The sequence below is a fragment of the Amblyraja radiata genome, chromosome 1 (assembly GCF_010909765.2).
Source record: "Amblyraja radiata isolate CabotCenter1 chromosome 1, sAmbRad1.1.pri, whole genome shotgun sequence".
NCBI classification, from domain to species: Eukaryota; Metazoa; Chordata; class Chondrichthyes; order Rajiformes; family Rajidae; genus Amblyraja; species Amblyraja radiata.
The window spans coordinates 160,679,515-160,707,273 of record NC_045956.1 but is presented as its reverse complement, the minus strand read 5'-3'; the positions used below and the strand labels follow the sequence as shown (position 1 = coordinate 160,707,273).

Below are 27,759 nucleotides of genomic sequence, written 5' to 3'. Positions count from 1 at the left end.
ATTTTTAGCACAAGGGCCGTGTCACACAATACAAGGGTTCCTTTATGCAAATACAGGATGTTGAAACTACAAAAATTGTATAGTGGTCTCTCCATCAGGGGACCATGATGGACTGGTGTGTCTAGAAATGCTAGCCTGGTGAAGTCAACACCTAGTACATTTACTTACCACTTGCCATCAACAATGTGGAAACTGTGTCCTTCAGGTCTCAACCAGCAAGTTAGTGGACATATTATCAAGCCACTCCTGGTAAAAGACATTGGGTTCATCACTCAGAGTACATTTTGTATCTCTGCAACTCTTGAGTTGTGCTCCAACAAGGAGATGGCATGGGGCTGAACACCCTCTTCAGTTATCATTGAAATGAATACAAGAAAAAACATATTAAGAGCATCAGAATTAAATGTTTATTAGTGTACTCACTTAATCCGCACATGTAACAAGCCAGAAGCTCCTGTTCTTCCCAAATTCCTGGGTTCTACCAATACAGAATTCTACAGGTAAAACCAGCTCGCAAATAGAATGCTCTATTTTTTTTCTTTAAAAAGTTGGCCCATTTTCTATTTGGTGCTACTTTCTTCCATTTCCAATTCTCTATGGCAAAATTAACCTTCAACCTCCACCAATTTGAAGCATTAACATTGGCCATCTTTGTTCTCAAAAAAGCTACCACTGGCTGCACTTACAAAGTACAGCACTAGTGTAATATAGAGAAATAAAAATGTAAAATAAATTTTAAATCCTGCTACTGCCACAGAAAAAGGGAAATTATGACAGAGTTAGGTCACAGAATCATTAGTAAGTTGTACATTTGGTGTCTATATTACAAGTTACATAGCCCCTCAAAAAAAAATCCTCCAATTAGAACACATTAAAATGTGTATTCTCTAACCAGTTTGGGTGCACAAGTTTGTAGTGTTGAGGAATATGAACAACATGTACAGTAATTATCCTGAAATTGTTCTGAAACTGCAAGCCAGATTTTCAAACAGCAAATGCAAGTTGTGTACTTTTGTGGCTCAATCTCAAATGCAAATCAAAATTTGAACCTGAAGCACTGCTTCAAAGTCATCTTTACATGCGGAGCCTTTTTTTAATTTATGAATGACGTTTGATTCATATGTAAAATTATACCACATTCAGAATATCTAACTGTGGAGAAGGAAAGGAAACTCAATGTTTCATTTTTCAGGTCTCAATTTGTTTCATTTTCATTAGATTAAATAAAAAGTGTAATATTTTACCTAATCCAATGTTCTGAAAGTTCGAAAAATCCAACATAATATCTGGAGTAATGAAGGGCATTTTGCACTTCACAGCCAACATTCATTACATTTAATATGATACACCAATGGCAAAAGATAATTTTACTCTTGCAGTTTAATATTGAACTAAAATGGATTGATAGCCTTGTCCTCCCTAACTGTTATGTCACTGTTAAATCAACAAATGGCACAGCCTCCGTGTATGCACTGATTAGTCTGAACAAGAGGTAACATTGAAAATTAAAGAGCAGTGATTGGCATTATCTATGAATAAGAAAAGACTCCAGATCACCAAAATAGTAACATAACATTTTCTAAATGTTTCAGAACACCAGGGACACTGCTCCTTTCAGTTATAATTATATTTAGATATAATGCTATTTCCTGAAACATCAAACCTGGCAATTCAAGAAACAAACCATTCAGTTGAAATTCTGTTGCTGGATCAGTAACTATCCAATTTCAAACACTTTCAATGCTGGGCAAAGAAATTAACTGCAGGGCAACATCAAAATTCATAATTGGTAACCACAGGCAACACTGATGCAAAGGATCTCAGCTGCATACAAACAGTTCACCAATTAAATCATTACAACAACTGTCTATTTAAACATTCTTGTAAACCTTACAAATTCTCCCTTTGTTCTAATTACAATTTGGCCAAAGTGACAGCCACAAATGAAAAAAAAAGAATCTGACTGATTCAGTGAGTTTCTCAATTACAGTAAGTGCTAAAATACTGCAACAGACAACATGCGCAAGAACAGCTAAACCTTTGTTCAGTAATGGACATATCAATACTGCAACAGTTCTACATGTATTCTCAGATAAATTAAAAGGCAACAATAAGCAGCTGAAATAGCCCAACCAGAAGAAGGGTCTCGACCCGAAATGTCCCCTATTCCTTCTCTCCGGAGATGCTGCCTCACCCGCTGAGTTTCTCCAGCATTTTTTGTCTACCTTCGATTTTTCCAGCATCTGCAGTTCTTTCTTAAACAGCTGAAATAACCTGATTTATGTGTATACATAATTTTTTGAAGAAACATGTCACTGCATATTAAATTTAACCAGCAAGTTAAATATAAATGCACCAATTTGTTCAACCTAAAATATAATTATCCCACTATTTGATAATGTACTAAAAGATATTCATATTTTCAATCCACCACAGTTCAGTTTGAGTAGATTAACATTAAAGGGCAACCTGTGCTACTTCTGTACCACCAGTTGCAAAATAAACACCATGCCATTTCTGATTACATCCCTACTCATTTCTCATTGCAATTCCATCCCTAAAAATGCCCGTTTACTCACAACACATTTTTAGGTCAGCACAGCCATTCGTAGATTTTTGCAGAAGCAAAAAAAAAAAATCAAATTGTCTTAATAATTCTCCCAAAATTAAATATGATTCAATATAATGAAGAAAATTAAATTCATGCTTCCTATTTGCAGCTAAATGTCCAGCTGCTCTTTTTTTAATTTATCATTATCCAGAAGATTATTCTGGCTTATTATCTGCAATTTGTGCTAATTAAATTCTCTGATATATTTTAATCCTTCACATAAGTGTAAGAGGAGGCAAGGATAAATTAATTTGACAATGATTATGTTATTCTAAAATATACTGTGAGTGGATGTGGATCAATGCAGCTGAACAACTGTACATGTTATTGATGAACCTCAGGCACTATTGATACATGATGTGCTTTCGATATAATACAATTGTCTTTATACACAACATTTCCTTCAACCCTCAGTCATAGGCTATATTCATGTGTTTAATACACTAATACTAATACATTTATATCATAATCTGGGTGAGGGATAATAAAACTCAACAAGGTGCTTTAGTTGATGAGATCAAGTGCCATTCTTTTTGATTTTGTTTTATGTTCATGAACAGTCTCTGGGATAACACACAAGTACGGCAACAGAAAAGCTGTTCAGGTCTGTTGACTGGACATATTTAGTCCAGTTTTGATACTGAGATAGGTGTGTGGATATTTAGGACATGCTTGAGCAACGGACAGATGGAGATCCCATCTGGGTTAAAACTTTGTCAAGCCACTGCAAGGGACCATTCAGATGGAGTTCAATCCAACAAGGAGTGCTCGTCACAGTCTGCCGCCTAGAACAACAAAATCAATTAACATTATTGACTAATTTCAGTTTTGAGCGAAACACAATTATATAAATACAGTGGCCAATATTCTTGTTAACCAAAAGCAGTATTTTCATTTTCTTGATACATTAGTTCTAAAATTGTTGATTTAATAATCACACCTAGATGCCTATATATCAAAAGAAATCCATTGATTGTAAAATCTTCTGTCAGTATAGTTTAATGTAAATAGAAACAAGTGACTGTAGATGTCAGACTGCAAGAGACATCCTTCCAGAAGTTTGCTTTTTCATTATTATACACAAATGTTTTTCCTTGTTTGAAAACTGCACTTTTGAATGTTCATATGTATAACACTCATAGCAAATATGGCCTAAAAGGTCAAAAACCAGAGTTTAGCTCATTAAAGGCACTCAAATATTTAAGTCAGTTTATTTGTATGACAAGTCATGGAAAGAAAATAGATCAAGGAAGCCAAAATTAATATATCAACAATGAGACATGTCCCCTCTGTGACAAAATAAATTTGAAATCTTGAATCTTGAAATCTTGAAATCTTGAAAGAGGAAAATTGTGGTTAAGTAAGCCTTGTGGGTCTTTGAGGAATATGAAGCAAGGGGGAAACGATCGATTAGAAGGACTGAAAGAGACCATGAAGTAACTTTGATGGTAGACAAAAATGCTGGAGAAACTCAGCGGGTGAGGCAGCATCTATGGAGAGAACGAACAGGCGACTTTTCAGGGTCGAGACCCTTCTTCAGACTGATGTGGGGGCGGGGGGGCGGGATAAAGAAAGGAAGAGGTGGAGACAGTAGGCTGTGGGAGAGCTGGGTAGGGGAGGTTATTGCGAACTAAGCGGAGGTGCTGGGCGGAGCAATCGCCAAGCCTGCGCTTGGTCTCACCGATGTAGAGAAGTTGACACCTGGAACAGATGCAGTAGATGAGGTTGGAAGAGGTGCAGGTGAACCTCTGCCTCACCTGGAAAGACTGCTTGGGTCTTTGGATGGAGTCGTCGGGGAAGGTAAAGCGACAAGTATAGCATTTCCTGCGGTTGCAAGTGAAAGTACCAGGGGAGGGGGTGGTTTGGGTGGGAAGGGATGAATTGACCAGGGAGTTACGGAAGGAACGGTCTCTGCAGAAAGCGGAGGAGATGGGAAGATGTGGCCAGTAGTGAGATCCCGTTGGAGGTGGTGAAAATGTCGGAGGATTATATCTTGTAGGCGACGGCTGGTAGGGTGGAAGGTGAGGACAAGGGTGACTCTGTCCTTGTTACGTGTAGGGGGATGGGGAGTGAGAGCGGAGCAGCAGGATATAGAGGAGACCCTGGTGAGAGCCTCATCTATAATACAAGAGGGGAACCCTCGTTCCTTAAAGAATTAGGACATCTACGATGCCCTAGTCTGGAACACCTCATTCTGGGTGCAGATGCGGCGTAGACGGAGGAATTGGGAGTAGTGGATAGTCCCCTAACTTTGATAAAGAAAACCAAGGATTTTTTTACAAGGATTTTGTTTTAATGTGGGTAACCAGGGAGATAGTAGGACCGCTCCTTCTTATTAGGCATGCAGATGACCTGAATAATTAAGTAAACGTATCTGTGACTATTAAAATAACAAGGAGGGCATGCGTGTTTGGAGTCAGGGGATGTAGGAAAGGTATTAAACGAGTACTTTGTATTCACCAAGGTAAAGGACAGAGGACAGTGGGATAAGTATGGAGAATATTAATACACAAAGGCAGTTTGAGATTAAGGAGATAGCATTGAGGCTCTTGAAGAGCATGAAGATAGATAAGTCCCCAGGGCCTGACAAGACCTATTCCACATTATTGAGAGAGGCAAGAGAGGAGATTGCAGGAGTATTGACGAGGATCTATCCATCTTCTCTAGCTAGAGGTGAGGTCCCGGACGTCTTGTAGACCAAATGTAGATAGGTTGATTACTATGTTTGCAAATGACACCGAGATTGCTGGAATCAGGGTATGCAAGGAAGGCTGTCCAAGGAGACAGTGAGATACAGATCAGAAAATATACAATTAATGGCATACCCTTAACAGCACTGATGTACAGAGAGATCTTGAGATCCAAGTCCATAACTTGCTGAAAGTGGAAACATAAGTAGATAGAGTGCTAAAGAAGGCAAATAATGGCTTCATTGGTCAGGGCACTGAGAACAAGAGTCAGGAAGTCATGATACAGCTTTATAGGACTTTGGTTACACTGCATATGGAGTAAGTAAGTTTATTGGCCAAGTATTCACCAATTTGCCTTGGTGCTTCGCCCACAAGTAACAACATGACATACGGTGACAGTTACGAATGACTCAGTAAACACTAAACATTAATAATAATAAAATACTTAATAATGATAAAACACCATTGATCAAGCATGTGAACCAACAAAATACCACATCAAAGGGAGGCTATAGATTTTTGGCTGTTGAGTAGAGCAACTACTCGTGGATAAACTCGTGGTACAAGGATAGATAGGACAGAATTGAATTATTTTCTCTGGAACACCAGAGGTTGAGGGAGACGTGATAAACTAAATAAAATTAAAAGAGCTATAGACAGACAGTCAGAACCTTAACATTATTCCCCCCATTATGGAAATATCAAAGATTAGAAGGTGTAGCTTTAAGGTGAGAGGTGGAATTTTTATTTTATTTTTTTGGTTATACAGAGTGGAACATGCTGCCAGAGGCAGATTTGATTGTGCTGTATGAGATGCTTTTGGATAAGCACATGGATATGCAGGGAATGAAGGAACATGGATTATGTGCAGGCACATGAGAATTTGTTTGTGTCATCATGCTCGGCACAGAGCTTGTGGGCCGAAGGGCCTGTGCTATGTTCTATGTATATGAATTGTAAGCAGATTGGGTAACTTTTACGAGGAAGTGTCAGAATAGATCAATGACAGTAAGATGAGCAGGGAGGCAAGACTTACGAAAGTTTAGGAAAACATCAGAAGCACCCCAGTCCTTATCAATGTTTAAATAAGAGGAAACCGTGGAATGAGGACAAGGAAGATAGGGAAACGTTAAAATCACATCAGTCTTTCCAAATTTAAGTGAAATTTCTAGTGCACGTTAATACAGGATCAACAGGTCAAAATTTGCCTTCTCTTTAAAAATAAGCCAATTAAAGATGCATGGGTAAAATGATTCAAAGAATATGCAATTAGGGTTGATCAAAGTATGGTATGGAGGAAGTGCATTAACAATGATAGTCATCATTTCTAGAGTTAAGTGTGTGTCATATGCACCAGGACCAGAACAATTAAATTCTTACTTGCTGCACCTTAAGAATTTTACAATTAAACACTCAAACTTGAAATTGAGAGTTATATTTGTTAATGCTTCATATGAACCTCCTCCCAATCTTACTTTGTCCAACCCTATAACATATACTTTTAATCCTTTGCCGCTTGCATTCTTCACTAGTTTTCTTTGAAGGGATGACAGAATAATTAAAACGTTACTGTTGCGTTTCTTACCTATATTCAGCACCCCAGCCTTTCACAAAACTCATCCTAATTGTGCACATTCTGGTTAACTGGTAAACAGCTTCAAAGCCTTGGTTTACAGACTGAGCCAGAAGCGCTGCAAACTCTTGGTTATTAAATATTTTCAGATTACAACCTATAAAAGAGAATTAGAAAACAGCAAATTAGATATTTAACATTCATAGACTCTTAGTGACCTCTTTCAAAACAAACTCAGGTTTGCAAGAGATGATTTTCCATGCAGAAAGGTATACTGACTATCCCTAATCACTCTGTGCCTATCAAATGCTGGCAGCGCCTGTTCCTGAGAATCCCCACCATCAACTTACCCATCTCTGTAAGACAATGGTTAGGCTGCATTTAGTATTGCATGCAGTTCCGGTTTCCCCAGGGCAGATATCAGAACATTTACCCCCAGTGTAGAAATGCCAAAGACAAGAGAGCAAAGCTTTAAAGTGAGAGAGGGAAGGTTTTTAAAAAAAAAAACAGAGGGTAGTGGAGGCAGATATGAAAGTGGCATTTAAGAGGCTTTTAGATAGGCATGTGGATATGTAAAGAATGGAGATAGGTATGTTACAAAACTTACCTTCAGCGGCGCTGCAGTTCTGCCGCTGCCCGTGTGCGCGACTTTGGCACCTTTGAGACGGGGGCGGGTTTAAAATGCAATTTTTCTGCACCTATTCAAATCGATCTCGGTTAGGCTGTTTAGTTGCTAAAGAAAAATCGCTTCGACTGCCGTTTTATAAAGTTTATTAAAATTAGCACTGGATAATTTAATTGTTATTTAATTGTTAAGAGTAAATTAAAAATCATCTTCTAAAGCCGTGAATGCCGACAACGGGACGGATCTCACGTAGGGGACAAGGCAAGGTAGGCTGGTTATTTTTACATTAAAAAGTACTTCTTAAGATGCCTTTAATCAAAATTTTAAGTTGCGAGAAGGTGACTTGGAGCCCATCCGAACCGGCAGTATTTTTCATGCCGACATGGAGTTCAAATTCACTGCAACCGCAACGTTCCAAACCAGCGCATTCCACAAAATCCCACTCACAAGATGATTTAAATGGCCATTAATATACAGCAATTAAACACTAAATTCCTTCCATTTGGCCTATAAATTTATGACAATGAGATTTTAAAATCATGTTATATTGTGAATTATTGTGTGAATGTTATTTGGACATTTAAGCTATTTAAAAATGTAAATCTTTTCTTAAAAAATGGATAGATGTTTAGATCTAGTAATTGAATTTTGGAATTAGCTACAATTGGGTAACTAACTAATTATATGCTTTAATTTCAGGTCATCTAAGTAAGATTGTTTAATATTTGTTTCAGAATGCTTCAATCTATAATAACTGAAAATTTCTTTCAGTTCTCTTAATTTTTTAATAAAGTTATGCCCATTTGACTGTCCTTGTTCACAGCTTTTGTGTTAAGTCAATGGAAAAGCAATAGGGAACAAGATGCTAATTTCCGAGTATGAAAATGGCCATGACTTTTTTAATACTGAAGATATGAAAGTGAATTAGGTGTCAAATTAAACTTCTTTTTATGCTTTATCTGATGGGATAAATTGCAGACTTGATTTTTAAAATCTCAAAATTTTGAAACATTGCTAATGGAGGAGGGATTTCATTATATGCAGGCAGATGAGATTAGTTTATATTGGTGTTATATTCAGCACAGAATTTGAGGAGTGTTTCCACTTTGAAGGAAATTACCCAAAATTCGGGAAATTCTGGTTGCCTTCGGATAATTTTATGGAAATGATATAATTTCGGGAAATTTTCCGGCCCGGTAAGCATTTCCCAACTGCGCATATGCGGATACCGGGCCCACTGTGCACGCGCGGGGATACGCAAAGGGGTCCAATCAGGCCCGCGGGATGATTTGCGGGAAAAAAAGTATGTACCCGTATGTTGCGCCTGTGCAGATGGGGGAGGCCCTTCTGCCGCGTCACAATTGAAAATGGTGCCGGTGATGCGATAGGGACGCCGATTCCCTGTGCATGCGCAGTAGGCCCGGTATCCGCGCGTGCACAGTTGGGGAAGGCTTACAGGGCCGGGAAATACCATCAAATTCCAGGTAATTTGGAATTCTATTTCAGGAAAAAAACAATTGAAGGTGTGGAAGCACTGACTGAGGACCAAACGGTCTGTTTTTTTGACTGATGGCTGATCATCCAAAATCAATACCCCGTTCTTGCTTTCTCCCCATATCCCTCGATTCTGTTAGCCCCAAGAGCTAAATCTATCTCTCTCTTGAAAACATCCAGTGAACTGGCCTTCTGTGGCAGAGAATTCCACAGATTCACAACTCTCTGGGTTAAAAAGCTTTTTCTCATCTAAATGGCCTATCCCTTATTCTTAAATGTACTATTGGCGTCATGGTTATCATGCTCTATTTCCCTGGTTTGTCGTTTCCGCCTTCCCTAATAACGGTGCAACATTAGCCACCCTCCAGTCTTCTGGAACTTCACTTGTGGCCAAAGATGGTGCAAATATCAGTTTCCCCACAATGTCTGAGGATGTACTTGGTTAGGCCCTGGATTTATGCATCTTAATGCACTTTAAAAGCACCAACATATGTGATTCAAGACATCACAAGTCCTATGCTTCAATTCCTGAGCTTCCATGTTCTTCTCGGGATGAGGATAGCCATGTTGATATTTAAGGGGACCTATACTTCCTGGCATACGCAACCGCAATGCTAGCATTTATTTTAAGAGGGCTAGAATAATATGGATGTAATGCTGAGGCTTTATAAGGTGCTGATCAGCTTGCATTTGGAGTATTGTGTGCAATTGTGGGCACTATATCTGAGGAAGGATGTGCTGGCTCTAGAGAGGGTCCAGAGGAGGTTTACAGGAATGATCCCAGGAATGAGTGGGTTAACATATGATGAGCATTTGATGGCACTGGGCCTGTACTCGCTGGAGTTTAAAGGATTGAAGCTCATTGAAACTTATCGAATAGTGAAAAGCTTGGATAGAGTGGGTGTGGAGAGGATGTTTCCACTAGTGGGAGATATCTGGGACTAGAGGTCATAACCTCAGAATTAAAGGACATTCCTTTAAAAAGGAGATGAGGAGGAATTTCCTTGGTGGTGAATCCGTGGAATTCTTTGCCACAGAAGGCCAAGTCAATAAATATATTTAGGGCAGAGATAGATAGTACAGGTGTCAGCGGTTATGGGGAGAAGGCAGGAGAATGTGGTTGGGAGGGAGAGATAGATCAGCCTTGATTGAATGGCGTAGAGTTGATGGGCCGAATGGCCTAATTCTGCTCCCATCACTTATGACCTTCCCCAAGCCACCCTTTTACTCTTAATATACCGGTAGAATCACTTGGGGCTTTTTTTTTTTAACCTTGCCTTGCCTTGCCTGACAACTTCATTAAATGTCCTCTTCTTTACCCTTCCAATTGTTTTCATAATACTCTTATGCTTACTCTTCTCTTATACTCAGTGGGATTTACTTGATCCAAACATCCTGTATCTGACGTGGGCCTCATTTTTCACGAACAGAGCCTCAAAATTTCTTGTCAACTTTTTCTCTACACTTGCCAGCTTTGCCCTTCAGCGTAACAGGACTGCCACTTTACTCTTGCCATCTCACTTTGAAAGTCACCCACTTACCAGCTGTTCCATTATCTGCACACAGACTCTCTCAAACAACCTCAGCAAGTTCCCACCTAATGCCTCCAAAATTGGCTTTGCCCCAATCTAAACTTTAATCATAACTATGTTGGACACATTTAACTAATTACAACCTTTCAAAGTCTTTTATACTATGGGTCAGCCAGCCAGTACAAGGGAAGTTGAAATCTCCCACTAATACCACTCCATTGTTTTTATAGCAGTCTGCAATCTCCTGCATAATCCCCTCATTCATCCTGCTATTGGGATGCCTATAATACAGTCCTTTCAAAGTACACACTCCCTTCCAATTATTTATTCCATTCCTAAATTCTACCGATGTAGCCTCACTTGACAATTCATCAAGAATGTCCTCTGAGCATTGTAATTATGTCCTCCCTGATCAAAAAGACAACCCCCTCCACTCTTACCTGCATCGATATCATGCCTGCGGCATCTATTCCTTTCAATATTGAGATGCCAGTCCTGCCCTTCTATCAGCCATGTTTCTGTAATGGCTATAATATCCCAGCCCCCAAGCCCCCCGCATTAAAATAAACACCATTTAATGTCTCCCCTCTTTACTGTGCACCTGCCCATCCTTTCTGTTAATTTTGCTCCGACTACAGTATTTGCCTCCTTCCTCCCAACTGACTCCTCTCTGCTCTGGGATCCGCACCCCTGCCTGTCAAGTTTAAACTCTCCCAGGGGTTTTCTTCTGGAAGGAAAAAAAATGCTGCATTATAACACGTTTAAGATTGTTAAATCTTTCATGCAAATCAAGTCACTTCACTTTTCATCCTTGTATGCAGACAAACATGCTGGCCAGTCATCTCACCCCGACAATTGCAAATTACATGCATTAGTGCATTCAGAAAGTATTCAGACATCTTCACCTTTTCCACATTTTGTTATGTTACAGCCTTATTCTAAAATGGATTAAATTCAATTTTTTTAATCATCAATCTACACACAAATCCCTGTGGTGGAGGCCGGTTCTCTGGATACTTTCAAGAAAGAGCTAGATAGGGCTCTTAAAGATAGCGGAGTCAGGGGATACGAGGAGAAGGCAGGAACGGGGTACTGATTGGGGATGATCAGCCATGATCACATTGAATGGCGGTGCTGGCTCGAAGGGCCGAATGGCCTACTCCTGCACCTATTATCTATAATACCCCATAATGCAAAGGTGAAAACAGGTGTTTAGAAATTTTTGCAAAGTAATTAAAAAGAAATAACTGAAATATCACATTTACATAAGTATTCAGATCCTTTGCTATGACTGAGCTTAGGTGCATCCTGTTTCCATTGATTATCCTTGAGATGTTTCTACTTCTTGATTGGAGCCCACTGGTAATTTAAATTGATAGAACATGATTTGGAAAGGTACACACCTGTCTATACAAGGTCCCACAGTTGACAGTGCATGTCAGAGCAAAAACCAAGCCAGGAAGACAAAGGAATTATCCATAGACCTCCGAGACAGGATTGCGTCGAGACACAGATCCGGGGAAGGGTATAAAACAATTTCTGCAGCATTGCAGGTCCCGAAGAGCACAGTGGCCTCCATCATTCTTAAATGGAAGAACTTTGGAACCACCAGGACTCTTCATAGAGTTGGCCGGCCAGCGAAACTGAGCAATCGGGGGAGAAGGGCCTTGGTCAGGGAGGTGATCAAGAACCCAATGGTCACTCTGACAGAGCTCCAGAGTTCTGTGGAGATGGCAGAACCTTCCAGAAGGACAACTATATCTGCAGCACTCCACCAATCAGGCCTTTATGGTAGAGTGGCCAGACAGAAGCCACTCCTCAGTAAAAGGCACATGGCAGCCTGCTTGGAGTTTGCCAAAGGACCTAAACAAGATTCTCTGGTCTGATGAAACCAAGATTGAACTCTTTGGCCTGAATGCCAAGCGTCACGTCTGGTGGAAACCTGATATGATGAGCCAATACCATACCTACGGTGAAGCATGTTGGTGGCAGCATCATGCTGTGGGGATGTTTTTCAGCGGCAGGAACTGGGAGACTAGTCAGGATCGAGGGAAAGATGTACGGAGCAAAGTACAGAGAGATCCTTGATGAAAACCTGCTCGAGAGCGTTCAGGACCTCAGACTAGGGCGGAGGTTCACCTTCTCACAGGATAACGACCCTAAGCACACAGCCAAGACAAGCAGCAGTGGCTGTGTGACAAGTCTGTGAATCTCGAGTGGCCCAGTCAGAGCCCGGACTTGAACCCGATCGAACATCCCTGGAGGGACCTGAAAATAGCTGTGCATCGACGCTCCCCATCCAACCTGACAGAGCTTGAGAGGATCTGCAGAGAAGACTGGGAGAAATTACCCAAATACAGGTGTGCCAAGCTTGTAACGTCATGGTGTCATGGTACACCAGTCATTGAAAGTAGGCATGCAGGTGCAGCAGGCAGTGAAGAAAGCGAATGGTATGTTAGCATTCATAGCAAAAGGATTTGAGTATAGGAGCAGGGAGGTTCTACTGCAGTTGTACAGGGTCTTGGTGAGACCACACCTGGAGTATTGCGTACAGTTTTGGTCTCCTAATCTGAGAAAATACATTCTTGCCATAGAGGGAGTACAGAGAAGGTTCACCAGACTGATTCCTAGCATGTCAGGACTTTCATATGAAGAAAGACTGGATAGACTCGGCTTGTACTCGCTAGAATTTAGAAGATTGAGGGGGGATCTTGTAGAAACGTACAAAATTCTTACGGGGTTGGACAGGCTAGATGCAGGAAGATTGTTCCCGATGTTGGGGAAGTCCAGAACAAGGGGTCACAGTTTAAGGATAAGGGGGAAATCTTTTAGGACCGAGATGAGAAAAACATTTTTCACACAGAGAGTGGTGAATCTCTGGAATTCTCTGCCACAGAAGGTAGTTGAGGCCAGTTAATTGGCTATATTTAAGAGGGAATTAGATGTGGCCCTTGTGGCTAAAGGGATCAGGGGGTATGGAGAAAAGGCAGGTACAGGATACTGAGTTGGATGATCAGCCAATAAACAGTTTATTGACTGTACAACTAGAGGTGATAAAACGCTGGATCTCTTGTATGCAAATGTGAAAAATGCATACAAATGCATACACTGCCCCCTCTTGGTCGATCAGACCACGACATGCTACATCTCTCTCCCTCCTACACCCCAGCTGCCAAGAGGCTGCCTGTCACCACCAGAACATCAAGAGGCTGGTATCCTGAGGCTGATGAAGCCCTGAGGTGCTGTTTTGAGACAACAGATTGGGATGTGTTCTGTGAGGAGTATGGGGAAGACATTGACGGCCTAACAGAATGCATTACCCATTACATCAATTTCTGTTATGATGACATCATGCCATCCAGGGTAATTCGTTGCTACCCTAATAACAAACCATGGATTACCAGCAGCCTGAAGGCCTTACTAAATGAGAAGAAAAAGGCTTTCAGGAAGGGCGACAGAAATAAAATCAAAGAACTTCAAAAGGAACTGAAGGTGAGGATTAAGGAGTGAAAGAAGCATATAGGCTCAAACTAGAACGACAGCTGCAGCAAGATGGAGTGAAGCAGGTATGGGCTGGAATGCGAAAGATCACGGGCATGAAGCAGAAGGGTGGTACACTGCCTGATGGCGAACAGAGTCTGGCTGATGATCTGAACAGATTTTTCAACAGATTTGACTGTCCCACACCACCCCAGCCTCCCCCACCTGGTCTGCTGACCATTGCTGCTTCCTCTCCACCTCCCCTCCCTCTCTCCAACACTCCTGAGATGTCACCTGCACGGAGTCCCCTCTTCCCACCTCCTACTCCACCAGCAGCCCCACCTATGACTCTTCATACTGCTCAGGTCAAGATGATGCTGGACAGACTGAAGCCAGGGAAAGCAGTGGGGCCCGATGACACCAGCCCAAGGCTACTGAAGACTTGCTCTTCAGAGCTGTGTGGTATTCTAACACACCTGTTCAACCTGAGCTTGCGTCTACAGAAGGTCCCAAGGCTGTGGAAAACATCTTGCCTGGTACCTGTCCCAAAGAAGACCCATCCCACTCTCCACAATGACTACAGACCAGTAGCGCTCACCTCACATATTATGAAGACATTTGAGAGACTTGTCCTCTTCTACATCAGGACTAGTGTGTCAACTCAAATGGATCCTTTACAGTTTGCATATCAGCCCAACATCAGTGTCGATGATGCCCTCATTTACATGCTGCAGAGGGCGTACACACATCTGGACATCCCTGATGCATCTGTAAGGATTACATTATTTGACTTCTCAAGCGCCTTTAACACAATTCAGCCCCGACTGCTAGGGGAGAAGTTGGAGAAGATGAAGGTGGATCCATTACTGGTACTGTGGTGTTTGGATTACCTTTTCCTCAGACCACAGTACATGCGCCTACAGAACAATGTCTCAAGCACCATCCTGAGCAGCACAGGGGCTCCACAAGGAACTGTGCTGGCTCCATTCCTGTTCACCATCTACACAGCGGATTTCCAATACAACACCAACAGCTGCTTTTTGCAGATATTTTCAGATGACACAGCTGTTGTCGGCCTCATCAAAGGGGGCAATGAGGAGGAGTATAGAGATACAATAAACAACTTTGTGGAGTGGAGTGCACACAATAACCTCCATCTCAACACCACAAAAACGAAGGAGATAGTTGTGGATTTCAGGAGGGGGAGGAGGAGGACTCAACCAACACCAATCACCATCAGGGGCACTGAGGTGGAGGTGGTCGCCAACCACAGGTACCTTGGTGTGCAGCTTGACAGTGAGCTGGACTGGAAGAGTCATATGGAGGCGGTGTACAGGAAGGGACAAAGTCGACTGTATTTCTTAAGGAGGCTAAGGTCATTCAACATCTGCCAACCCCTGCTGTGCAGTGTCTACCATTCAGTGGTGGCCTGTTGGGGAGAAGGCGCCCGCATAGCGGACAAAAACAGACTGGACAAGCTGATCAGGAAGGCCGGCTCAGTGGTCGGGGCTGAGCAACTAACGGTCCAGCAGGTGGCAGAGGCCAGAACTCTGAACAAACTGGGTTCAATAATGACCAACCCCACTCACCCACTCCACGCCCTGAAGGTGATCAAGAGCAGCACCTTCAGTCAGAGACTGATTGCACCAATGTGCAAAACTGAGAGATATAGGAAGTCTTGTATACCAGCTGCTATAAGGTTTTACAATGCACAAAAATAACTTTGCACTTTTTTAGTATTCATTCATTGTATTTTAACTTATTAAGTATGGAAGTTATTTGAGGAAATGTGTGGTGTTATGTCTGTCTTGAAGCTGTTGTGGCACTGTAATTTCCTGTAAAGGATTATTAAAGGATCTATCTATCTATCTAGCCATGATCAAATTGAATGGCGGTGCAGGCTCGAAGGGCCGAATGGCCTACTCCTGCACCTAATTTCTATGTTTCCATACCCAAGAAGACTTGAGGCTGTAATCGCTGCCAAAGGTGCCTCAACAAAGTACTGAGTAAAGGGGCTGAATACTTATGTAAATAAGATATTTCAGTTATTTCTTTTCAATTATTGCAAAAATTTCTAAACACCTGTTTTCGCCTCTTTATTATGGGACATTGGGTGTAGATTGATGATAAAAAATGAATTTAATCTATTTTAGAATAAGGCTGTAACGTTTATTTAATACTTAATATTTTCAATCTATGTTACAATTTAGAATATGGTTCTTGACAAAATGGAATTCTACAATCTGGAATTGTTATAATATCTCACTCATCATCATTTATCAACAGCAACTTTGTTTAAATATTTTGCGTTCAATTATCATACACGACAACCAGAGAACTGTGCTAAATTACTATCTACCTCATTGATGACACCTCGGACTATCTTTGATCAGACTTTGCTGGCTTTACCTTGCACTAAACATTATTCCCTTATCATGTATCTATACACTATGAATGGCTCGATTGTAATCATGTTTTGTCTTTCTGCTGACTGGCGAGCATGCAACAAAACCTTTCACGTGACAAACTAAACTGAGCAGAACTTTCTTTTAGGATTCTAAAGTCGCTAAAAATCATTTGAATTCTTGCAAATCTCAGTTCTTTTCAGTACAAACAGCAGACACACAAATTAGAGCCCCTGGATGCAATGTTTCTACATATTCTCTCACCTATCTTTCATTGGGGTCAATTAGCTTCTAATCAAATGCACTGCAACTCCCTTGCTCAAAATGCCCACCTTAACATCTATCTAGAATCACTCGATTCTGGTCTGTCAGTGTATTACTGCTATGCACTTGTACAGTATCTGAAATCTGAAATGCTTATCTAATATGCATCAAAGTGCTTATTATAGTGATACTTGTACTAAATTGTATTCATAAATGACTCACTGTACCTCGGTACACATGGCAAATAAAGTAAATAGGAACCCAGGGGCAATTTTTTCCACACGAGGGACGTTGGGTATTTGGAACAAGCTGCCAGAGGAGGTAGTTGAAGCAGGTACCATCACAACATTTAAGAATACATTTGGACAGGTACATGTATAGGAAAGGTTTAGAAGGGTGTGGGTCAAACGCAGGTAGGCAAGGCTATTGGAGGCAGAGCATCCTGGGCCGAAGGGTCAGTTTCCATGCTGTATGACCATGACTCTATAAACTAAAATTCAAGATTAGTACAACAATTTGCTTCCTTCAACTGGAACGAAAAAGGTTTTACATCGAAACACCTTTCTTACCTGGTGGAATTTTGCACACTGTTGCAGGGTGCCAGCCGTATCTCTGATTACAATTAGGACTTTGAACAAAGATGGCACTATCACTCAGGCACTCAGCAAAAACCTCCCCACCGATGTAATATAATCTCACTCCTCTGCCTAAAATTAAAAAAGTTATATTATGAATACATATGCATCACCAAATTCCATTAGGAATGCCTTGTCACTACCAAATGAGTAGGTTAAAAGAATAAACACGAACGGCTGTTTTTATTAAGAAAAGTGCAAAGTACAGAATACTTGGAAATATTATGGGCCTATCACAATTAGGCGATTTTTAAGGAGACTGCCTACGACTGTCCAGTTGCCGGCAGTCGCTTGAAAAACCGGCAACTCAAACACACACACACACGAACACACACACACACATAGACCGCTTCCTTCACCAGCCCGTTATGCAGGCAAGGGACAGGGCAAGCGGGGGGAGCGCTGTCTGAGTAAAACTCACACGGTGCAAAGCCAAGGTGACACAGACACACACCGCGATGAACAGGAAGGTGGCGCTGTAATTAAGATGGCTAAAGCCAGTCTCCTTCCATAATTGTATTGGAAATTTTTAAATGATGGGTCTAATTATCTCTGCAGCCATTTCCCTTAAAATTCATGGTTACAGGCCATCAGGTCCTGGTGAATTGTCTGCCTTTAGTTCAGATAATGCTCCCTAAAATTAATCCCACGTCATAGACATTGTCAATCCACTAATTGTGTGTAATTTCCTTGTTCCTTTTTATTAATTTCATTCTCAGTCACAAGAGGTAAGTTGCCCTTTCCTTTTATATGTCCATGGAAGTTTTTGCTGCACAATTTAATATTTAATTCTCAATTCAATTTCAATGTTTTGCACACAACCTAGGCAGTGCATAAGTGTCGGCGTATGTTGGCACCGCCAAAGTTACAAAAGAACCCACAAAAGAACCGAAAAGTCCTATCTACAGCCTGCCGCCGCACGTGGCAGCTGTACCCCCCCCCCCCCCCCCCCGTATTCTAAATGGAAGGTTTTACGACAGTGGAGATTTTTTAAAGATTTGTGGAAATTGCCCAATGTTGTCAATGGATTAACAGCATCAGCTTTTCTGTTTTCTCTTATACCTAGGTTATGCTCCAGTTAACCATATAACAATTACAGCTCGGAAACAGGCCATCTCGGCCCTTCTAGTCCGTGCCGAACACGTATTCTCCCCTAGTCCCATCTACCTGCACTCAGACCATAACCCTCCATTCCTTTCCCGTCCATATAACTATCTAATTTATTTTTAAATGATAAAATCGAACCTGCCTCCACCACCTTCACTGGAAGCTCATTCCACACAGCTACCACTCTCTGAGTAAAGAAGTTCCCCCTCATGTTACCCCTAAACTTCTGTCCCTTAATTCTCAAGTCATGTCCTCTTGTTTGAATCTTCCCTACTCTCAGTGGGAAAAGCTTATCCACGTCAACTCTGTCTATCCCCACCAAGCTCACCACCAAACTCCACCAGCTAGGCCTCAGCTCACCGATATGCGCTTGGATCCTGAACTTTCTCACGGAGCGACCGCAGGCAGTGAGACTGGGCCCGCACCTGTCCTCCACCATCACCCTGAGCACCGACACACCACAGGGTTGTGTACTAAGCCCCATGCTCTACTCCCTCTTCACTCACGACTGTGTCCCTGCATTCGACACCAACACCATCGTGAAGTTTGCAGACGACACAACAGTGATTGGGCTGATCACCAACGGTGATGAAACAAACTACAGAGCGGAGGTGCAGAACCTGGCGGACTGGTGCGCCAATAACAACTTGGCACTAAACACCTCCAAGACCAAGGAGCTGATTATTGACTTCAGGAGGTCCCATTCTGGAGAATACGCCCCAATCTCCATTTACGGGGAAAGTGTGGAGAGAGTGTCCAGCTTTAAGTTTCTGGGCACTCACTTTTCAGAAGACCTCACATGGTCCACGAACACCGCCGCGCTGGTCAAGAAGGCACAGCAACGACTGTTCTTCCTGAGGACATTAAAAAAGACTGGTCTGCCCCAACAGCTGCTGACAACGTTCTACCGCTGCACCACAGAGAGCATACTAACGTATGGCATCTCTGTGTGGTATCTCAGCTGCACGGAGGCTGAGAGGAGAGCTCTTCAGCGCGTTGTCAACAGAGCGCAGCGGATCATCGGGACAGAGCTACCAGCCTTGGAGGGCATCTACCACACGCGGTGCCTCAGGAAGGCCCTCAGCATCCATAAGGACTCATCACACCCCTGCCACGGTCTGTTTCAACTACTTCCCTCCGGCAGACGTTACAAGGCCTTCTACGCCCGAACCTCCAGACTCAGGAACAGTTTTATCCCAAGAGCTATAGCGGCTCTGAACCGGCCCTAATGAGTGCCCCCCCACCCACCCCCTTAGGACAGTCTCCCTCAGATGGTCACGTCAATCAATTCAGCTTGCTTATTTATGTATTGTATTTATTTACCTTTCTTGTACATCAGTGGAGCTGCACACTAAATCTTGTTGCACTGACGTGCAATGACAATAAAAGATATTATTATTATTATCATTTTAAAGACCTCTATCAAGTCCCCTCTTAACCTTCTGCGCTCCAAAGAATAAAGACCTAACTTGTTCAACCTTTCTCTGTAACTTAGTTGCTGAAACCCAGGCAACATTCTAGTAAATCTCCTCTGTACTCCCTCTATTTTGTTGACATCCTTCCTATAATTAGGCGACCAAAATTGTACACCATACGCCAGAATTGGCCTCACCAATGCCTTGTACAATTTTAACATTACATCCCAACTTCTATACTCAATGCTCTGGTTTATAAAGGCCAGCACACCAAAAGCTTTCTTTACCACCCTATCTACATGAGATTCCACCTTCAGGGAACTGTGCACAGTTATTCCCAGATCCCTCTGTTCAACTGCATTCTTCAATTCCCTACCATTTACCATGTACATCCTATTTTGATTTGTCCTGCCAAGATGTAGCACCTCACACTTATCAGCATTAAACTCCATCTGCCATCTTTCAGCCCACTCTTCCAACTGGCATAAATGACTCTGTAGACTTTGAAAATCTACTTCATTATCCACAACACCACCTATCTTAGTATCATCTGCATACTTACTAATCCAATTTACCACACCATCATCCAGATCATTGATATACATGACAAACAACAGTGGACCCAACACAGATCCCTGTGGCACCCCACTAGTCACTGGCCTCCAACCTGACAACAGCCATCCACCATTACTCTCTGGCATCTCCCATTCAGCCACTGTTGAATCCATCTTGCTACTCCACCATTAATACCCAACAATTGAACCTTCTTAACCAACCTTCCATGAGGAACCTTGTCAAAGGCCTTACTGAAGTCCATATATACAACATCCACTGCTTTACCTTCATCAATTTCCCGAGTAACCTCTTCAAATAATTCAAGAAGATTAGTCAAACATGACCTTCCAGGCACAAATCCATGTTGACTTTTCCTAATCAGACCCTGTTTATCCAGGTGCTTATATATATTATCTCTAAGTATCCTTTCCATTAATTTGCCCACCACTGACGTCAAACTAACAGGTCTATAATTGCTAGGTTTACTCTTAGACCCCTTTTTAAACAATGGAACAACATGCGCAGTACGCCAATCCTCCGGCACTATTCCCGTTTCTAATGACATTTGAAATATTTCTGTCATAGCCCCTGCTATTTCTACACTAACTTCCCTCAATGTCCTAGGGAATATCCTGTCCGGACCTGGAGACCTATCCACTTTTATATTTCTCAAAAGTGTCAGTACTTCCTCTTCTTTGAATCTCATAGTTTCCATAGCTACTCTACTTGTTTCCCTTACCTCACATAATTCAATATCCTTCTCCTTGGTGAATACCGAAGAAAATAAATTGTTCAATATCTTCCCCATCTCTTTTGGCTCTGCAGATAGCTGTCCACTCTGACTCTCTAATGGACCCTCGTTATCCTTTTGCTATTAATATAGCTGTAGAAACCCTTTGGATTTACTTTCACTTTACTTGTCAAAGCAACCTCATATCTTCTTTTAGCTTTTCTAATTTATTTCTTAAGATTCTTTTTACATTCATTATACTCCTCAAGCATCTCATTTACTCCATGCTGCCTATAATTATTGTAGATCTCTCTCTTTTTCCGAAAGAGAGAGATCTACTGGACTTCTTGTTAGCAAGTTGCTATTGGTCATCTGTACCTTACAAATTAGTTCATCTTTCATTCGGTAACGGTGTTTATGATCTTAATTTTCTTGGACACAGCATTCTCATCCCATAAAATTTTATGTTTACAGACTCACTTACCAATATGTCGCCGTGTCATTTCAACTGTTGCATTTCTGTTGACATTGGATAGCAAACCCAGACAAAATCTTTCCGAGTTTGATGGGTCTGTAAATCCATCCACGGTTAGTGAAGGCTGAGATGCATGAAAGGTTTCACCAACTCTCTGGTTTAACTCATAGTATGCTATTGAACACCAAAATGCTGGCTCTGAATAGGTTACAGGTTGTAGATCTGCAATGGCAAAAGAGTATGATATTGTTACATTAAGTAATATGACATTTTCAGGAATATTAATGATACCTGGACTTTTTAATGTTTGTGAAAATGTTTTGAATTATTTCCTTGCCAAAACAGAAGTCACAACTCGAACAGCCATTGACCAGATACAAATTAAACAAACATGATTAGAGATTCAATTACAGCAAGCAAACACTGACAAATACCTTTTAATAGTGAACTTTGTCTCTCAAGAACTAAAGCACTTGCTGTAAAAAACTCAAAAAGGGCAACTTTTACTTAAAGTGTATAGATATACAGTTATGTCTTACAAACAGCAATGAGTTGAATACCAATTATTGGTGGCTGCATTGGCCCAAGTTATAGCTTTGCCCAGACCACCACATAAACAATTCAGCTCTTTAAATCCTACCCTGAAATTTTAATGCCCTTTCGAACCATATGGTATAGTGAGATGTCAGCTATGCCGAATGACTTATCCCTCGAAAACAAATAAATAGACCAAATGTGACACTAACCAATTTTTTGTAAATGCAATCCAGATTTCTTGGTTGACAGGAGATTATATAATTAAATTATAGCAAATGTATGCAGAGCAATAGGATATGCGTTACAACAGAAAACGGATGTCTCTGACTTAGAGAAGTTGGCTTACAGACAGTTCATAGGAACGAAACCCTTATGTCACCCTGGGACTGCCTGTAATTTGTTTTTTTCATGCTTCCTTCCAAAGAATAAAACCTCACATTTCCCCACATTATATTCCATCTGCTAACTTCATGTCCAGAAAGGGTTTTGGGGAAGAAAGAGCTACCTTGAATTTAGTTGCATCTGGTTAGGTAACTATGGTAGGGTGAAGATTATTCCATGCTTTAATTGTGCGGGGGAAGAACGAATTACTGTACACATCTGTCTTAGTAGCTGGAATCTCAAATTGGATCGAATGCCCTCGTCTGCATAATTTGCACCTACTTCTAAAATGTCCTCGTAAAGTTTGTGGAATTTACCTACCATGCTTGTGTGGAAAAACAGCCCCTCGGATCTGTTGGTAAAACGATTGACGATCCACCCTGTTGATGTACCACAATTTAAAAAGCTCTAGGATTACCTCTCAGCCTCATTCGCTCCATAATAGTCTCAGCCTTGCCAATTTCACCTTAAAATTCAAGCCCTCCAGTCTAGGCAACATACAGGTAAATATCTCCTGCACCTGCTATGGGTTAATCGCATATCTCTCATAGCACGGCAACCAGAATTGCACGCAACACCTCCAAAAAAGTGTGACCTAACCAACAATTTGTACAACTGACATATCAACTTTCGCATTCAAAGTTTGGTCGATGAAGGCAACCATTCCATATGCCTTCTTCACCACTTTTTATATCTGTGTCGTCACTTTCAGGCAACTCTGTACTTGTAGTCCAAGGTCTTACTGTTCAGTGACAGTTCCCAGAGCCTTGCCATGTATGTCCTTCCCTGCTGTAACTGTAGACACCTTCTTCAGCGTCCAGTAAACCATGGCTTTTGATGTAATCCGCAAACCTGCTGATCATGCCACCTACATTCATTTCCAAATCTTTCATGCATGATCAACAGTAATGGACCTAGCACTGAACCCTGCAGCACACCTCTGGTCACAGGCCTGCAAACAGAAAAGCAACCCTCCACGACCATACTCTCTCTCCTACCACCGAGCCAACTTTATATTAAACTTTCCTCGTCACCCCAGTTCCCATATACACTAACCTGGACCAGCCTAGCATCCAGGACAATGTCCAACTGGTTATTTTCCTGCTTACTCCATCAGTCTTATCTTAGGCAATGTTACATTTGTAGTTTTCCAATCCTCCAGGACATTGTAAAAACCCATTGAATTCTGGTAGATTACATTATCATATCTACCATCTCAGTTATGCATAGCATAAAATCAGCAATTTGGGTAATGTATGTGCAAGGCATGATGATTACGTTTGGAGATGACACAAAAGTGTTGTTGATAGCGAAGATGGTTATCAAAAATTACAGCTGGATCTTGATCAGTTGGACGTGGGCAGAGGGATGGTTACTGGCGGTTAATGCAGATAAGTGCAAGGTGTTGCATTTGGGAAGTCAAACCAGGGTAGGACCTTCACAGTGAATGGCAGGCCTCTGGGGACTGTTGTAAAACAAAGGAATCTAAGAGTGCAGGTAAATAGTTCCTTGAAAGTGGCATCACGGGTAGATAGGGTGGTCAAGAAGGCTTTCGGCACATTGACCTTCAGTCAGGATATTGTATAGAAGTTAGGATGTTATGTTGCAGTTGTACATTGGTGAGAGACAAGAAGGGCAGAAGGCACACGGGATCATCTACAGATTTCCCAGCGAGTTAGACCATCGTGGCTTGAAAGAAAAATTTATTCCTGATCCCTGAAATTTGCCAAGTAGAAAATAGTGGTTTTCAATTGATTTATGAACATGTCTGAAAGTCCTTGCCAGTACATGTAACTGGAAGATACTGGAAGGGCTGGCTTTTACAGATATCTGTTCTTTCAAACTGCTTTAAGAGCAGGGCCTTTGCAATTCTACTCTATTCCTACACAATAGCATTTCATTGTGCAAGGCCCTATCACCTTGCAAGGCCTTTTCAATTTGGAATGTGCAAGGTTTCTTCAATTTGTAATGGACCACTGAGTTGTCCTTAAATACAGGAGAGGTGTCGGATGACTGGAGGGTGGCAAATGTTGTACCACTTTTCAAGAAGGGCTGCAGGGAAAATGCTGGGAACTAGAGGCCGGTGAGCTTAACATCTGTAGTTGGTAAGTTACTGGAGAGTATTCTGAAGGGTTTGGATATACAGGCATTTGGATGGGCAAGGGCTGATTAGGAATAGTCAAAGTCTGAAGTCTGAAGAAGAGTCTGAAGAAGGGTTTCGGCCCGAAACGTCGCCTATTTCCTTCGCTCCATAGATGCTGCTGCACCCGCTGAGTTTCCCCAGCAATTTTGTGTACCTAGGAATAGTCAACATGGTTTTGTACGTGGGAAGTCGTGTCTCACAAATCAGATTGATTTTTTTGAAGACGTGACCAAATAGGTTGATGGGGCAGAGCTGAAGGTGTTGTGTGCATGGATTTCAGTAAGGCGTTCGACAAGGTTCCGCATGGTAAGCTGCTCTGGAAGGTTAGATCACATGGGATCCAAGGAGAGATAGCTGAATGGATAGCAAATTGGTTCCATGGAAGGAAGCAGAGGGTAATGGTGCAAGGTTGCTTCTCAGACTGGATGCCTGCGACTAGTGGTGTGCCTCAGGGTTCGGTGCTGGACCCCGTTACTGTTTGTCATCTACAAGATTTGGATGAGAACATATAGTTTGCTGATGATACAAAAGTTAGTGGTTTTGCAGATAGTGAAAATGGTTTTGAACGATTGCAGCAGGATCGGGACAGGTGGGCAGAGGAATGGCTGATAGAATGTGATACAGAGAAGTGCGAGGTGTTGCATTTTGGGACATCGAACAAGAGCAGGACCTACAGTAAATGGTAGGCCTCTGGGTAGTGTTGTGGAGCAGAGGGATCTAGGAGTACAGGTGCATGGTTCCTTGAAGGTCGAGTCGCAGGTGGAAAAAAAAGGTGTTCAAAAAGGCTTTTGGCACTGGCCTTCATCAGTCAGAGTATTGAGTATAGAAGATGGGAGGTCATGTTAGAAAATTGTGTTCAGTTCTGGGCACCATGTTATAGAAAAGATATTGTCAAGCTTGAAAGGGTTCAGAAAAGATTTATGAGGACGTTGCCAGGACTAGAGGGTGTGAGCTATAGGGAGAGGTTGAGTAGGCTGGGTCTCTATTCCATGGAGCGCAGGAGGATGAGGGGGTATCTTATATAAGATCATGAGAGGAATAGATCGGGTTGATGCACAGTCTTTTCCCCAGATGCACAGAGACTTTTGCCCTTTTGTGGCAGCACGGTTGCACAGCAGTAGAGTTGCTGCCTTACAGCGAATGCAGAGCTGGAGACCCGGGTTCGATCCTGACTACGGGTGCTGTCTGTACGGAGTTTGTACGTTCTTCCCGTGATCTGCGTGGGTTTTCTCCGATATCTTCGGTTTCCTCCCACACTCCAAAGAGGTACAGGTATATAGATTAATTGGCTTGGTAAATGTAAAAATTGTCCCTAGTGGGTATAGGATAGTGTTAATGTGCGGGGATCACTGGTCGGCGTGGATCCAGTGGGCCGAAAGGACCTGTTTCCGCGCTGTATCTCTAAAACTAAAAAAAACTAATAACTAGAGATGGGGAATCGAGGAGCAGATGACATAGGTTCAAGGTGAAGGGGAAAAGATTTAATAGGAATCCAAGGAATCCAATGGTGGAAAGGTTCAAGAACTTCAAATTCCTGGGCGTGCACATTTCCGAAGATCTTTCCTGGTCCCGGCACACTGATGCAATTATAAAGAAGTATAATATAAAAATTATACATCAGCGCCTCTACTTCCTGAGAAGATTACGAAGAGTCGGTGTGTCAAAGAGGACTCTCTTGAACTTCTACAGGTGCACAGTAGAGAACATGCTGACTGGTTGCATCGTGGCTTGGTTCGGCAACTTGAGCGTCCAGGAGCGGAAAAGAATGTAGAACGTTGTGACCACTGCCCAGTCCATCATCGGCTCTGACCTCCCCACCATCGAAGGGATCTATCGCGGTCGCTGCCTTAAAAAGGCTGCCAACATCATCAAGGACCCACACCATCCTGGCCACACACTCAAGTCTCCGCTACCATCGGGAAGAAGGTACAAGAGCCTGAAATCTGTTACATCCCCATCTACTTCCCCACAGCCATCAGGCTATTAAACTCGCCAACAAACAGACTCTGAACTGTAACAGCCTATTGTACTTTTATCAGTTTATTTATGTGTATATTGGACTGAACTGTTCTGTATTTATGCTTACAATATTCTGTTGTGCTGCAGCAAGCAAGAATTTCATTGTCCTATCTGGGACACATGACAATAAACTCTTGACCTGACTTCTTGACTTGATATGAAACTTCTAGAAGCTGAAGACAGCTTGCTTTCAAAAGTATGAAGTAAAATTACTCTCAGCACTAATCACCTTATACCTGCTCATCATAGGATTCTTAAGTAATGCTATGTCTGCTCACTTATTCAAAAGGGTGTTAGCAATTCTATGGAAAAAATAATTTTCAAAAGATCACCTCTCTGATCACAGGAGGAGGAACATTATGTTGGACACACTGCCAATACAATAAGATCATGCATTAATCTTGAGGAATATAACCCTAACCCTGAAGTAGTCGTATGCAATTTGGTGCATGTTACACTACTTTTTTAATAAAGGGTCAGAAAAACTGATTGCTTGGATAAGTGTAGATTGCTTAGAGAAAGCCAGCATGGATTTGTTAAGGACAATTATGTCTAACTTGATAGTTTTTATATTAAGTAACAGAAAACTACTGAGGGAAATGTAATGCATTTGGTGACTTTCAATGATGTTTGAGCAGCTGTAACTATTTAAGAGGCACAAGAGAAAGGAAAACAGGAAACCACAGCCTGACATCTGTAATAAAGAAAATACTGGATTCAATTATTAAAGTAGCAATAATAGGGTTACTTGTAAAATAATAACAGGATAGAATAGATTCAACATAGATTTATGAATTAGCAACCAAGCCTGACTAGCTTTAGGTTTCTTTGAGATTATAACTAGCAGAATAAACAAAGAGAAACCAGATACATGGTGCGCCACTAAGATTATTAAGCAAAATTAGAGCTGATGGTATTGAAATGATACACAGAGGATTGGTTAATGAACATAAAAGTGTAGGAATATGTGGGCCATTTTAGGGTTGGGACTCCCAGACCCTAAAATGGCCCACATATTTCTACACTTTTTTGTTCATTAACCAATCCTTTGTGTATCATTGGGAGGCTGACATTAGTAGGGTGCAGAA

At 41.7% G+C, this 27,759-nt stretch overlaps 1 protein-coding gene across 5 annotated transcripts in view; it reads right to left on the bottom strand.

The window, feature by feature from the left end:
* Window positions 1–384: 384 nt before the first annotated feature.
* smad2 (SMAD family member 2) overlaps window positions 385–27,759 on the bottom strand; it is a 103,461-nt gene continuing 76,086 nt past the window's right edge. For 4 of the 5 annotated variants that reach the window (XM_033033895.1, XM_033033865.1, XM_033033905.1 and 1 more), the window contains 4 exons: window positions 21,601–21,813; window positions 17,244–17,381; window positions 6,887–7,031; window positions 385–3,396 (listed from right to left, as the gene is read on the bottom strand). In XM_033033895.1, the coding sequence (XP_032889786.1) occupies window positions 3,273–3,396; window positions 6,887–7,031; window positions 17,244–17,381; window positions 21,601–21,813 (620 nt within the window). In that variant the 3' untranslated portion in view covers window positions 385–3,272. The remainder of the gene's footprint in view (window positions 3,397–6,886; window positions 7,032–17,243; window positions 17,382–21,600; window positions 21,814–27,759) is intronic. The other variant, XM_033033886.1, reaches the window with a different exon arrangement.